General features: G+C 38.9%; 1 protein-coding gene across 1 annotated transcript in view; it reads left to right on the forward strand.

Annotated features, from left to right (window-relative positions):
- Positions 1-8,578: 8,578 nt before the first annotated feature.
- Positions 8,579-16,022, forward strand: part of LOC131687003 (DNA fragmentation factor subunit alpha-like) — a 37,484-nt gene continuing 30,040 nt past the window's right edge. Inside the window, exons 1-2 of the mRNA XM_058971038.1 lie at positions 8,579-8,614; positions 9,823-10,035. Coding sequence (XP_058827021.1) covers positions 8,579-8,614; positions 9,823-10,035 — 249 coding nt within the window. The remainder of the gene's footprint in view (positions 8,615-9,822; positions 10,036-16,022) is intronic.

The following is a 16,022-nucleotide window of genomic DNA, read 5'->3' on the forward strand; positions in this document are numbered from 1 at the left end:
AATTGGTTTGGATAAGATCGGTTCAGCCATTGCTGAGAAACACGAATGAGAATTTGTCCGTTACATACACACACACACAGACACACACACACACACACACACAGACATTGTCCCAAATCGTCGAGCTGAGTCGATTGGTATATAAGACTCGGCCCTCCGGGCCTCGGAAAAAATTTTGAAAGTTTGAGCGAATTCTATACATTTCTTTTATAAGAAATGTAAAACATGTCCGATGTCTCAATGATAAAAAGCATCACAAATATTCGAAGAATCTAACGTGTGTTTCGATAGACGAACCACCGGAAACACGTATCAACCCAACGCCACAAGCAGAAAAATAAATTAATTTATGCCAACGCAACTCACAAGCAGCAAACACATTTCGCACCGTACAGTGTTAAACTCATTCCAAAAAACCTATTTTAATCCACCTAGCGGTGCAATTGTGCCTTTCTCAATCATGAATCACGAGAATGTGTGCGTTGTTTATATTCATTAACCCATTCATGCCCATGTTGTTTGTGAACAACAACGTTTTTAAACAGCCATAACTTTTGATTAAGGGAAGGTTTGCTCACAAAAACAAGTAAGGCTAATAAATATGATTATTGCCTTTCATTTGAGTACTAAAACTTACAAGGATCAACTCTAGAACTGAAGTTATTGCAGTTAGTCTGATTAGATTCCAATGGAGCAGTGCTGCCAGGAACAGTTTACGTTGACGACGAAAAATGATTTTTTCATATATCTTCGATATGTTGCAATATTATTGAAAACTGCTAAAACTTATCAATTTAGAGTGCCTTTGGCTACGTTTTCCATGCAAGTGGACTATTGTAAATATTATAGGAGAAATGTAATGAGCATTGGAAGGTAAAAATTGAGCAGCTTCTAACACTGCGAGGAAAGCACCTATCTTTATGAAAAATGGTTTTTTGTGTTTCTTGACTCCACCGTTTTCAAAGAAAAATAGTTTTGCAATTCTACATGCACTAGAAAAAAGTTGGGCATGAAAGGGTTAAAAGCTTTTAAATGCATATATTACATTTTATTATTATACATCACATGACAACTATATACAGGAAAATAAATCATTATTCGAGTTCTAAAATTTTGCAAAAGAAAAAAACAGCCACGGTAATATTGAATTGAAAAAAGGTGCGAAATCGGCAAAGTCCCAAAAAGTCAATTTTTATAAAAAAAAATTTTTTCGAGATAACAAAAAATCTCGACGTTTCAAGCATTTTAAAGATGTTTGGCATCAAAAATACGAATTCGATTTCTGAAATTTGAGTTCCGGCTTATATGGGAATTTCATATGTGACCGGACGGTTTAGTCTATATTTCCGGAACCATATAAGGGATCATCCATAAATGACGTAGCATTATATGGGGGAGGGGGGAGTATTGTATTTTGTGATGATGTGTGACGACAGGGGGGTAGGGGGTCATGTCACGCTACGTAGCTTTTTTAAAGGGGAATAACTAACATCGTTTTTTATTTTTTTTAAATTTTACGGGGACAAGAGGGGGGGAGAATTACCGTCAAGCTACGTAGTTACCAAGGGGGGTATTTGGAGGTTTGTGACGAAATGCTACGATGGGGGAGGGGGGCGTTTAAAATCACTCAAAAATGCTACGTCATTTATGGATCGTCCCTAAGCGATCCGTATGAAATTTTATAGACATCTATGGGGATATTATAGCTATCATTTGGGACTAAGTTTGTGAAAATTGGCCCAACCATTTCCGGGAAACTGATGTGAGTTCGTAAATTTTGAAAGATGGCCGCTTTTCCCGGGCACTTCCGGAACCGTCTATAGTGGTTAATGTAGTCAACGAAAGTTTGGTTGGCCGTCGGTGACCTAGAACAGCAAATTTAAGTTGTTTGAGAGACATTTTAGCGAAATTTTTACCTTTTTTGCTTTCATCGGAGTATCGGTTTGAATCACAATTTGCTATGTGATCGCACGCCACAACCTGTAACTCCGGAACCGGAAGTCGGATCGGGATGAAATTAAATAGCTATTTACGGGGACGCAATACCTTTCATTTGAGGCCAAGTTTAGTCGAATCGGTCTAGCCATCTCCGAGAAACCGATGTGAATGTTATTCTGAATTTAGATACTTCCGCCGGGGCTTCCGGAACCGAGGATGGTGGCCAATGTGGCCAAATAGACTTTGAATGGATGTTAGTGACCTAATACTACAAATCGAAGCAGTTGTGGTCATATTTTGGAAAAATTTTCACCTTTATACATTCATTGCAGAATTTATTAAAATCGACATTTTCTGCGTGTTCGTACTTATCACCCTATAATTCCGGAACCGGAAGTCGGATCCATTAGAAATTCAATAGCAGCCTATGGGAACGTTGCACCTTTCATTTGAGACTAAGTTTGTCAAAATCGGTTCAGCCATCTCTGAGAAAAATGAGTGACATTTTTGGTCACATACACACACACATACACACACACATACATACATACACACATACATACACACACAGACATTTGCCGAACTCGACGAACTGAATCGAATGGTATATGTCACTCGGCCCTCCGGGCCTCCGTTAAAAAGTCGGTTTTCAGAGCAATTGCAATACCTTTCTATTGAGAAAGGCAAAACCTGTTTTAATCCACCTAACGGTGCAATTGTGCCTTTCTCATTTCTTCAAACTATGACCATTACCATTACCATTTCTTCAAACTATGACCATGACCGATTATGTTCAATATAATTGTGGAAATGTCTATTACATTCTTAACCCTAGAACGTTGCACTTGCGTTTTCCACTATAGAATGTTGCACTGGGGTATAAATGTACCCCACGCGTCTGATCGCATTTTTCGCAGGTAAAAATGCAAACAAAAGGAATGTATAATACATCACTTTCTTCGTTTTTAAATTTCGAAAACAGCTGTGTAAGTGAAAGTAAGGAATTTATTGAATCAATGATACATAAATTGGTTTGAACAAAATAAAAAGTTCATCGCATCAATACCACGCATGACGTTGTTGCATTTTTTGAAACCACACCGACGATAAATGTTTATATGCTTTACTACATTATTGGATAAACAGTATTTACATTCTTAAAAAAATAAATCCCATGGGAATCGGAATATATTGGCTCGAATCGTTTTGTCGAGAGGCCCGGGGGAGTGGAAGGGTATGGGGGAGGGGATCAAGGGCAGGAAAAACATCCAACCCCATATTATATCTTGCATTTGTGACTAAGGTAGTGAAAATTGGTTCAGTCATCACCGACGAACTGATTCTGGTATATACCCGGAGCCGTCGATAGTGGACAATATATTTAAAAAATTCTTGATTAGCCACCATGGATCTAGGTGTGCTAATAATTTAGAGACTAGGCGAGTTCCCCGGAGGTATTAAGAATCGTCATTGGTGGCCAATGTGGTCAAATCAACTTTGATTGGTCATAAGTGATCTAGACCTGCAAATCCAAACAATGTTGTACCCATTTTAATAATTTAGACATCATGGTGTTACCAGTTTATATGAGAACTTACTGTGTAACCGCACTCTCCAATCCGTAACTCTGGAACTGAAAGTCGGATGAACTAAAAATTCAATAGCAGCTTATGGGAGCGTTATACCTTTCATTTGAAATTAAGTTTGTGAAAATCGGTTCGGCCATCTCTGAGAAAATTGTGTGAGTTTAAATGACACACACATACGCACACACATACATACACACACAGACATTAGCCGATCTCGACGAACTGAATCGAATAGTATATGACACTCGGCCCTCCGGGCCTCGGTTAAAAAATTTACAGTGATTGCATAGCCTTTCTTTATATGAGGAAGGCAAAAAGGTGCGAAATCGGCAGTCCCAAAAAGTCGATTTTTATGAAAATTTTTTTCGATATAACATAAAATCTCGACGTTTCATGCATTTTAAATCAACAATACGAATTCGATTTCTGAAATTTCATGGGAAAAATGAAAAATTTGAGTTCCGGCTTATATGGGAATTTCATATGTGACCGGACGATTTAGTCTATATTTCCGGACCCATATAAGCGACCCGTACGAAATTTTATAGACATCTGTGGGGATATTATAGCTATCATTTGGGACTAAGTTTGTGAAAATCGACCCAACCATTTCCGGGAAACTGATGTGAGTTCGTAAATTTTGAAAGATGGCCGCTTTTCCCGGGCACTTCCGGAACCGTCTATGGTTGTCAATGTAGTCAACGAAAGTTTGGTTGGCCGTCGGTGACCTAGAACAGCAAATTTAAGTTGTTGTTGGACGCTATGCATTTTCGCCAGTGGCGGCATCATCTCGCACACAGTTGAACCGTGTAAAACTTGCATCCGTTTCCCTGCTGTGTGCAGTCTATCGTGCGCTCCCCACCCCACCGTGCGAACCGAAACGCTGCATGTACACGAACGATTGTACCGTCCGCACGATATAGCCATGACGTTGCTCGTTTAATATTCGAGCGACGAATGATTAAAACGAACACACGGTACCTCTATTTGTGAACTACCCGTATTTGATTGAGTCACTTAGGTGCGAGTATGTATGCAAATGCCAACGTTGCTGAAAAGCCATAGCGTCTACCGCTTATTGTGTCGTCTGGACAATACAGTCAACTTGTTGCTCATTTTGCAACTGAGCATCGACTGATAAGCGAGCATGCGTGACCCGTATAAAGAATCTTTCGCATTTCCCCTTCGTTTTCGAAGGATTTTCTAAAAATTCGTTTTTGCTATATGTAGAGTGGAGTGGGGTCAAGGAGGTCAGTTTTCTTTGACGAGCTCGTGCGAAGGTATTTTTGCACTGATTGTGACAAACAAGCACTCGATGGAAAGGTTATACATCTGGCAACGTTTCGGCAATAATGGTTTTATGCCTGGCCCAATATTTTTCAAGCTAAATCCAATAACTATATTCGAGCTTAAATTAAACAATGTACACGTTTAGGAAATCACTGGTTGAACTTTTACTTGAAGACTATTAATACTACAGATTATTTAAAAATTAAATCGTCGTCGTTCAGGTAATAAAATTTGAAGTGGCAAATAATGTGAAATAAAATGTTGAAAACACATGTTGTTTCGGCAGCTACGTCTAGCTTTGTACTTGCTAATGACTTCTTCGGTGGCCTCGTCATCACCAGAGTGTGGAATTGAAGTTGTTCATTCCGGCTCACGCGATTGATTAACTGTGAGACGATCAGTAGTGACCTGTAGTGCCACCAAACGGCTTACCTATCGTGCTCCCAAGCGTATGTTTCATGTTGATGTCCATATTTTTTGTGAGAGCATCGCGACTAAGTTGCGTCGCATGGCTGACCAGGGCCCCTTCTCCAATATGCATTGACGTTTTTTTAAAGATAAAAAAAAATTGTTTTGAATAAAAAATACTGAATTCGTTGAATTTTTTTGTTTTTTAGCAACATGACTGAAAAATTCTCATCTTTTATTGAACAACTTTTAGGAATTCATGTCATTTCTACAATATTCAAAATGGTCAGTGTTTTAGTGGGTGCTATTTCCCGTCTCGTCTGCAATTGTAGTGAGCGATTCTGACGGGGAGTCCTGCCGACACCGTAGCTCTACAGCTCCAATAAGACCATTATCGAAAAATTTACTGATAAGTTCTCCATTATGCAATCACATTCTAAATGTTTCTTTTCTCTTAAGGTTTTTGTTGACAAAATATAATAAATTTTAAAAATGGTTTTTTTGTAATTTAAATTTTCAACATACATTTTAGTTTCTGTAAAAAATGACACATTTTTTTCATGCAAAAGTATTTATTCCCCGTAACTGGTTCTCAAATTGTTTCGCTGTATAAAATACGGTAATCGAACAACATTTTTATGAAAGTAATGTACGCAAAAATATCTACGTCTTTTTAAAAATTGACTTTTTATTGTTTTGTAAACCGAACACACTGCAAAGTTTTGTTCGATTCAGCGATGGTGCTATTTTGTGGTCGGCCGGTTTCTCGTGGAATCCCTCACCACCATGTACTGTTAGACCGCATACAAAACAAACTCAGACATCACTGCATTAAAAGTTCAATAGCTTCTCCCTGCAAAGTGGGATTGATTTGTAATCTTCGACAAAGTTATAGGCGAAAGCAATATCTTTCTTATTTTAACTTCTAGTGAAAAACTGATGCATGTAGTGCCACCTAGTGGTGAAAGTGTGAGCTAGTATTAATTGTCGAAAAACCCATACAAGCTTCAAACATGGGGATCATTTTTGTCTTGGCACTCGACTGCACCATAGTATCTGAAGCGAAAAAGCAATTATCTTCCCAATAACAGACGAATATTTTCTTTTATCAATCAATTGAGGTTGTCCGATTCTTAGCCGCGGGTGGCGTCGTGAAAACCATCTAAAAAGACGTTTTGCCTTTCTCATATAGAAAGGTTATGCAATCACTCTGAAAAACGTCAACCTAATCCCGGTCCGGAGGGCCGAGTGTCATATCCCATTCGACTCAGTTCTTCGAGATCGGAAAAAGTGTATGTGTGTGTGTATGTATGTGTGTATGTGTGTGTATGTGTGTGTGTATGTATGTGCGTATGTGTCAAATAATGTCACTCATTTTTCTCAGAGATGGCTGGACCGATTTGCCCAAACTTAGTCTCAAATGAAAGGTGCAACCTTCCCATCGGCTGCAATTGAATTTTGGATCGATCGGAATTCTGGTTCCGGAATTACGGGTTTCAGAGTGCGGTCACACAGAAATTTCTCATATAAACTATAGGAAAAATTAAAAATAGAATTTTTTTTTTGATGCTAAATGTGTTCAAGGTGCATGAAACGTCGAGATTTGATGCAAACTCGAAAAAAAAAATTGACGACGTTTCACTTTTTTGGATTTTGGCACATTTTTGCCTTTCTCATATAGAAAGGTTATGCAATCACTCTGAAAAACGTCAACCTAATCCCGGCCAAATTTTTTTTTCGACTCGCATAAGGTTTCTGGATTTTAACAGGGGCGTAGTTGATAGTTTACGGAGAGGGGTTACACCCCCTCCTCTACTGTTCACTCCCCTCCTTTAAAAATCTCCTTAAATCACCCCTCAGACCACCACCCCATCCAGCCCTCATACCCCTTCCTTTCAACCCCATCATCTTTAAACCATCACTATATCACAAAGCATACCAATTTAAGCTGGGGAGTCGTTCGTTCATGGGACTTTCGTCCTCCTCACATACCCACCCCCGCATGACAAAATGAGTTAGCAAGCAGATAACATTGATCTAATGCTGATTAGGCTAATGGAGTATGATATTTTTTTGTTTCAAGTGTTTCACCGTCGACACGTAGCTCATCAAGTTCGTGGCTGGCATGCCATTGTGTATAAGTGTACTAAGAATGTAATGGACATTTCCACAAGTATGTTGAACATAAAAAGCCTCCGTACCATAGTTTAGAGAAATGAGAAAGGCACAATTGCACCGCTAGGTGGATTAAAACAGGTTTTTAATGGTATCCACCGGGGCAAACAGATCGAAAAGATTAATTAAACGGAAGCCATTAAGTATTGAAAAAAGAATTGTTTATCGATCGTTTTGGACAACCGTTCAAAGCAACATCTGGTGTTGCTCCAAATGTGTACGATCCAATAGCGCTTTCGTTTTTAGCTGGTGCTACACCGATGTAATGATAAATAGACTGATTACACCCAAGCTTGAGCAAATGTAGTGCCTGTCAAAAACGAAAATGCCATAAGACTATTTCGGATCCGTCATCCTGCCCAAAATAAGCTGAAATCACTATTGTCCTTTCACCCACTACAGTGAGGAGATGTTTTGTGGGATTAGAGGTAAACTTCCTCCATCAATGCTTCACCGAAAACCAACTTTTCCACGTAATCCATCCTCACAGGAAACTTATGTGGTTTTCGTTTGAGGCGAAACTGAGTCAGTTCCTAACCCCAACTGCTGTCAAAATGTATGAACTGACAGCAGTTGGGGTTAGAACCTGACTCAGTTTCAGGTTCAAGCGAAATCGCCATTAATTAAGTTCGCACGTTTAACTCGGAAAGCTGATTTACAAACGAGCTACAACAGTGGATAATGCAACAGCACAAATGCCGCTTACTAATGCTCGAAAAGGCAAATTGAATGCATAATTTCGTGCTCACGCCCGTTTCTTGTGCCACGTTCACGGACTTTCAACATTCCGAAAAACGTCATTAGAGCGAAACAATCCATCTTCCGCTTACCTGTCAGCTAAAATTATCTGTCGTCACTAGCTGCATGCAGCTGCATTCTACGGCTCGAAGGAATTTCCTCTACGAATGCTTCAGAATGCGACATGGAAAATATTTTAATGCTGGATTCAGTAGAAAATATGAGTGGAACATGTCGTTTCTGGGAACAGGGTTACCTAGTGATTTTTTCATTTCAAAATCGGTGCAAGCTGCATGAACTCACATGATTATTCAATATTTTCGTATAAATTAGATAGAATATACCCCTCAACATCATATCCTCTCGATGCATTATGTGCATTTAATGTACCTTTCGCAGCATCAGCGAACTAACGATGAAATATTTCAGCACATGTCAAAATGGGGAATCGAACCAGTGGGAGTGGTGGGGAGATGGTGAATTTTTCAATTTAATTACGATGTCCATCACAAATACCCGTTTCTCCTCCATAAAATATTGTTTGCTCACAAATAATTATAAATTAAAAATGTGTAATAATGTCTTTTTATCTCTTAGTTATAAATAAGTTGGTTTAAGATAGTAACATCGTCATCAGCAACAGTGTCTGCATATTAGGCTACGTAAGCGAAATCATCTTCCTTTTTAACGCACTTCATCCCAAAATAGAACTCTACCGTCGTCTCCACGTAGAAAATTACATCATCTTGCAAAAATTGTGACCATTCGGCTCCTTCAACCTTGCCAAAAACAATACACCCAACCATACATTTCCACTCGTTTAACTAAAGCCTATACTGTTGGTTGGTTTCCCCGATGCCTAAAATTTGACAATAAATAGTAGCACAACGCTGAAAAGCTCCATAATGTCGCCACGGTACAGAACCATGTTTCATCTGAACTTGCTCAGTTTGGAAATTAGTTTTATGCATTCGTAACAGGACCTATCGTTCCGACACCGCGCTAGTAAGCTATAACATACACTAAGCCATAGTGTTAGTAATTGCTTGTGTCCTACACGTGGAGGACGGAAGTTTGTTCGAGCCAGAACAGTTTGGGTTCCGAAATTCCTCAGGTGCAGTATGGCACAGAAGCGATGAATTTGAATAAAACATTAGCTACAAGTCACGTAGTCAGCTGTTTACTGAGATGGTTCTCCACCCGAAACGATATATGTTTATGTTTCACAAATTTGGTACGCTCTGTAAATCATATGACTCGGTGGAATGGAATTGTATACTTTAGGACCAAGATGTTTAGAGTTCTAGACTATCGAGTGCTTTCGAGCATGTGCGAGTGAAAAGGGAGAAACATAAGTGTCCAAATAAATTATATTGTTGAAAAGTAACAAAGTGTTATGGAAAAATAAAATTTAGTAAAACTTTAAAGACTGCAAAAATACAGCGATTCAAATTTTACACTATCAATAAATTGTCATTTAATCAAGAGTTGCCTAACACCGCCCAGTTAGAAATGTAGGCAAATAACGTGATCTGCAAGTGTAGTTTCTCGCGTTTACAAAAGTACAAATTGCTAAATTACTTGAAAATTGTTTGTAACACTTTTTTCAACAGTCTATATTAACATTTGAATGAATTACATATTTATATTTATCTAACAACAATCACTTTCTCCAACCCCACAGATCAAAGACGTCACCCGTGCCATAAAAAAAGCCGTCGTCGCTGGCACCCTGGACGAAGTCCGGGCCAAGGCAGCGGAAAAATTTGGCCGCCCCGAACTGCCAAACATCCACCTGGACTCGGACGGAACTGAGGTGGACGATGAGGATTACTTCCAGACGTTGGAAGCAAATGCCGAACTGATAGTTGTCTTCCCCGGGGAGCAGTGGATTGACGTAAGTGAAATTAAATGATGAAAATGGTTGTGAAGTTGTTTCTTGCAATCGCAAGTGCAATCTTAATTCAATTGAGGTTAAACCGTACCGGAAGTTTGACATTTGAAGTTGGAATGGCAAAAAAAATCTGTTTCGCCAGTTCGAAACCCGTTCGACTGCACAATACAACGGAAGCTCGTCAATTCAGAATAATTCAGAAAGTTTCTTTTGCTTGTTACGATCCCATTTTTTTCTCACGAAGCCATTTTCATCGCCTGTCTGTTTACAAACTAATATTGAAGACAGTTAGCTGTTTTCCCTATACACGCTCCAAATCAGGAAAACGTTGTACATGTTCGTACGCAGATGCAACTTCCTGCGAAAAATTGTGCACCAAATCGATGAGTAAATTTGATTTCTGATAATCTCCTCATAGAATACATACATGCTACCAGTAGTATGAAGTTTATCATTGGTGTGGCAACTTGATATCTCAATGATTGGATTATTATCTCTGCAATCTTATTGGAAGGGCTCAGTCCAAGAACGGCCCAAGTAAAAAAATATCAAAAGTGGGCTAATCACAAATTATTGTCTGTTATTATGTAATGAATGCAATGACACCGACTTCTGATCAAAAAACTTCATTTGAAATCTGCTGAATCCCGGTGACAGCGCTGTGAGCTGATTCTCGTGAAAGGTGACCGCAGGAGAGAGTTATTACGAAGTTTTCGCTTGCAGAATACCAAGCGTTCGAGAATTGTAGAGCAATCCGAGACGAAAAGGGCTCGACAGCGGTCCCTTCGAATGTAGAGTGTATCGAGGTGTACTAACCTTCAAATTAGCAAACCCTTTTCGATACACCAAAATCGACATTCAATTGGCCACAACATTTTCTGTTGAATCGATTGTGATGCAATTTTTTGTATGAGAACCGGAAATTATTCCAATATTAGAAAATGCTTTTAAAATTGCATTCGGAGTTACTACTCGGAGTAAATCCAGATTACAGGGGGTACCAACATTTGGCCATTTTCAGTTTCACATTTCTCGACAAGAATTTGTTACAAATGGCCTTCGTACATAATAATTGCATTTCATATATGAGCAATACGAATTGACCTCTTCCTGGGAGGGGTTCTCAAAAGTTACCATTCACGAGATTACATTGCATATGCTTTATTATATAAGAAACACTCGTTTATTCCAACAAATCTTGTCAGATCGTCGACTTAGAATACTGCCCATTAAAGCATAAGAGTCTTTTGCGTTCAAAAGGAATATTTTTTGAAAAAACCGTGTTAATTGCGAAATCTTCGCAAAAAACGGCTAAAATTCTTCTGAGATCTTTGCATTTAAAAGGAGCTACTTCGTGATTGACCAGGACCAATTGAGATTGCAAAATGTTCATTGGAACTACATGCTTGGGAATAGCATGATGAGCCACATTGTGCAACCTATATTGATCCCTGCATGCTGATCAATACCGACGCCGGCCTCGTCCGAATGCAGATCTTCTGGTAAAGGAAAGAATGTTAGTCCGATACATATTGCTACTAGAGACCGAGGAATCCTCTGCATCTCCATATGTATCACTGGAAGAGGAGAGTTGTTAGCAAGTGTGCCAATAGCGTTATCATGTAATAATTGCTCTGGGCAGCCGGCTGCCGAGAATTTGGGAAATCTATCGTTTGTTGTATTAATACGATTAGCAAAACAAGCACCTTGAACTCCGGATAGCCGGGTATAAGGAGCACTGCTTATATTTTAATAAATCGATAAAGTTTACTTTGCTATCACGCGACGAATTTTTCGTAGTTTCTGTCGTGTTGGTGCCATTTTACCCGGCAATCGTTTGAAAAAATGTGGAATCTTATACTTTTGCGCGCCTTAATTTTTTTTTGTGTCATGCACCATTCTTGTACATAATTGGAATTGCACATATATAATGGTTTTGTAATAAGCGAGATTTTCAATAAACTGCAAACATAATATGACAACAGGAATGTAAAACTGAGTTAAAAGGAGCAAAACGAAAAGCAACAAAAATTTTCGAATGGAAAAAAAACAAGAGTGGAAACGAACTAGGGCCACAACTAAACAATATCGATCGTTTTAACGACAAGGATATGAAATAATTTCTTCGTGCTGATATTACTGAGGGAAATTGGTAACTTGCCCTCGATTCTTCTCGCGAATGGTCAAATCTCAACCCTCATGCAAGACTGAAGTCATCACGCCACTCAAACAAGACCATGCGTCCTCCCTATGCATACCTAATGCCCCGTGTCCTTGTTCCCTAGTTGGTCAAACAAGCACCAAACAAACAAAGAAATCTGTCTGCTCAGTCCAAAGCAATGTAAGCCCGATCGGCATTACCCGGTGGATGCGTCCTCCCTTACAATACCATCCGAGCAACGAACATTTAAAACTGCATGTGCAACCCTGAAAATAACAAAGTGAAGACTACTGCGCTCGTTTGCTTCCTACACGAACTATCGAAGATGGACCAGATATTTAAGCAACGATCCGTTATTTATCAACTAATCATATACTTGTGTATTCCAACAATGCGTACGATTCCGTAAAACAAAACAAATCAAGGAGGAATGCTAGAATAGAAGCATTTATTGTCTATTTTCATGACTGAATTGTGATGATGTGCTGTACGTTCATATTGGAAATTAATTTATCGTTCAGGAAACCCGAAGTATTGATTCCGGAGTTGAATAAAAGAATCCGATCACACGTCAATTTCCCATATAAAACATTTAATCTTACTCATATAGAAAGGTAAGGCAATCACACTGAAAATCAACTGTTTACCAGAAGCCCGAAGGGTCCAAACTTATACCGTTCGACTCAATTCGTTGAGTTCGGCAAATGTGTGTTTGCTTATTAGTGTGTACTACACACTGTGTAGTTATGTTACCAACAATCGCACATCGGTCACACAAAGATAACCGAACCGATTTTCTCAAACTTAGTCTCAAATGAAAGTCATAGGTTACTATTGAATTTAGTTTTGATACGACATTCAGTTCCTGAGTTACTGGATGAGGAATGCGGTAATAGAGTAATCTGCATATAGACTGGATCCACCATGATGCCTATATGATGCAAAACTTATTAAAATTGACGATAAATTACATAGATTTCCAGGCCAGAAGTCGCTTTGATCACATTGACCACCTAGGATGGTCTTGATCCTCGAGGAACTTGCCAATGTTCACAGTTAATTTCACACCTATTTCTCATCAAATTCTTGACCGATGTCCACCATCTTCCAAATTTGAAGTGATTGATGCAATGCTTCAATTGGCTGCTGTTGAATTTCATCCCAATCTGGTTTTAGGTGGTTAGTGTGGTCCCATAGGAATTTCCCATATAGCTCTTCCATCACAATACTTAAACGGTTAAAACCACAAAATGTGATTATTGCAATTAAGGCAAATAAATTATTTTCGACCGAAGTTCTGGCAACATTGCCCACACCGACTATCAAATGAACTTTGTGCAGTTTTGGTTTCGAGGTATTAATGGATATGCGAAAGTTTCTCGATTGTTTGTTATGCTGCTGAATCCTGATGCATCCTAAATATGTAGTTATTATTATCATTCATAAATAATTGCACAATTAGCTGTCGGCTCTTTAAAAGTGTTATATCTAAAATGATCTAAGATTATCTTCAGATTTAGTAGTTTCTGTCCCAAAATTCTTTAAACTTCTTCAGCAGCTCCAATGAACGACAAATTTGCACCTATTGAATACATCTGATCAGATTTGATACATCGAGACATTTAATTTAGTAACACCCAACTAGGGTAAAGAGCCTATTTTCACCATACTAAGCAGGGTACGTCACTAATTCATTAATTTCTCGGTCCACAATTAATGGAATGCGAATCAACAGCTTTGCTTCGTTGTTAAGAACTAATATAATGGCACAAATGTGCTGAAAACAGTGAAATTCTCGTGTTTGAGCGCAACGAAAACTCGAATCCAGTGCCCCTATTGTTGCGCTACCATTTGACTCAATGCGTTAAACATGGATGGCAAACACTGCTCTAACCAACGGCTCCAAATGAGCAGGGTGATAATAGAAACATGGGCTCAACACCCTATGTGTAAGAAACTATGATACAATTTTGCACAATTTCTGTCATGACAACATCGATAGGAATACATTTCGATTTTCGGCCTATTTTGTTCGTTTTTGTTTACGTGCGATTTAAATGTGGTATCGTTTGAGGGTGTGTGTGTGTGGAAACCATGTGATGTATTTGGTTATACATCATAATCACTTTACTCGCTCCACTCTAGGTAACACGGGGCAATTTTTATGATTTCAGATTGACCAATTTGCCTTTCTCATATAGAAAGGTTATGCAATCGCTTCAAGCATCGACTTTTTAACCGAGGCCCGGAGAGCCGAGTCTTATATACCATTCGACTCAGTTCGACAAGATCGGAAAATATTTGTGTATATGTGTCTATGTGGCAAATAATATTCCCTCTGTTTCTGAGAGATGGATGGACCGATTTGTACAAACTTTTTCTTGAATGAAAGGTACAACCTTTTCATCGGCTGCTATCGATTTCGTTTCGATCGGGATTCCGGTTCCAGAGTTACGGGTTGAAAAGTGCGGCCTGAGAGCAATTTTTCATTTAAACTGGTACCACTATCACCACTATCAAAATGATGCAAAACTTATTAAAATGGGTGCAAATTAAATATCATATTTTAAAAGACATATGGTGTTCATTCATTTGTTTTTTTCTCAAATACAAATCGAAAATCTTTCTGATTTTTCTGACAGGGGAATACTGTTAAACAATTTTCAGAAAGGGTACATGATGGTAATAATTTTCGGTAAGCGGGTGCATGGATTGAAAAAGGTTGCAAATCACTGCTCTACGCCTAGCAAAGCCGGTGGATCTTTTCGAGTTTGAAAGAAATTTATGAAAAATAAAGTACAGTTGGAGGTCCATTGAATTCCACGCTCGCAATTCGCCAATGTATGCTGAGATCTCTTATCTCAGTGAAGGAGTATGTTTAGCGTCGCCTAATGAAGAATATATATCCAGGCAGATCGACAACTACTAATCTAACCCAATTCACTTCGCTCTGCATTAAAAATATTGAAATTGGATCTTTGGTCGATACTGTATACACGGATCTCAAGGCTGCATTCGATCGTGTAGATCACTCTCTTCTACTGACAAAGATGAAGCGACTGAACGCTTCGGCAAATTTTATAGGGTGGCTTAAGTCATATCTCGTAAACCGTTCTCTGTCTGTAAAATTAGGAAATAACGAGTCATGCAGTTTCATCAACTTGTCGAGAGTGCCTCAAGGGAGCAATCTAGGACCATTGCTTTTCTCGTTGTTCTTCAGTGACGTTTGTTTTGGTATACCTCCTGGGTGTAAACTTATATAGGCCGATGATCTCAAACTATTTCTTAATGTGCGGTCAATAGAAGATTGCATGGAACTACAGCAACACTTAAATGCTCTCTGTAGTTGGTGTAATCGCAACTTGCTGGTTCTCAGCGTGTCCAAGTGCTCCATAATATCTTTTACACGTAAGAAAAATCCAATACTCTGGAACTACACCATCTTCGGGAATCGCTAGAGAGAATGACAGTTGTCAGAGCCCTCGGATTTGATGTCAATGAGATTTGATGTAATCCTGAAAAAAAAGTTTTGGCGAAAATTGACTTTTTTGGATTTGGACACATTTTTTTCATTTCTCATATAGAAAGGTTATACAATCACTCTAAAAATCGTAAACCTAATCCCGGCCCAGAGGGCCGAGTGTCATATGCCATTCGACTCCGTTCGTCGAGATCGGAAAATGTCTGTCTGTATGTGGAAAAAAATGTCACATCTGCGTCTCAGAGATGGCTGAACCGGTTTACACAAACTCAGTTGAGTTTTGTTTTTTTTTGTGTTTCGAATTTATCTCATCAGTAACTAGCACCATCTGGGTGTCTAGTTAGACGA

This window comes from Topomyia yanbarensis, chromosome 3 (genome assembly GCF_030247195.1).
Source record: "Topomyia yanbarensis strain Yona2022 chromosome 3, ASM3024719v1, whole genome shotgun sequence".
In the NCBI taxonomy this organism is placed as follows: Eukaryota; Metazoa; Arthropoda; class Insecta; order Diptera; family Culicidae; genus Topomyia; species Topomyia yanbarensis.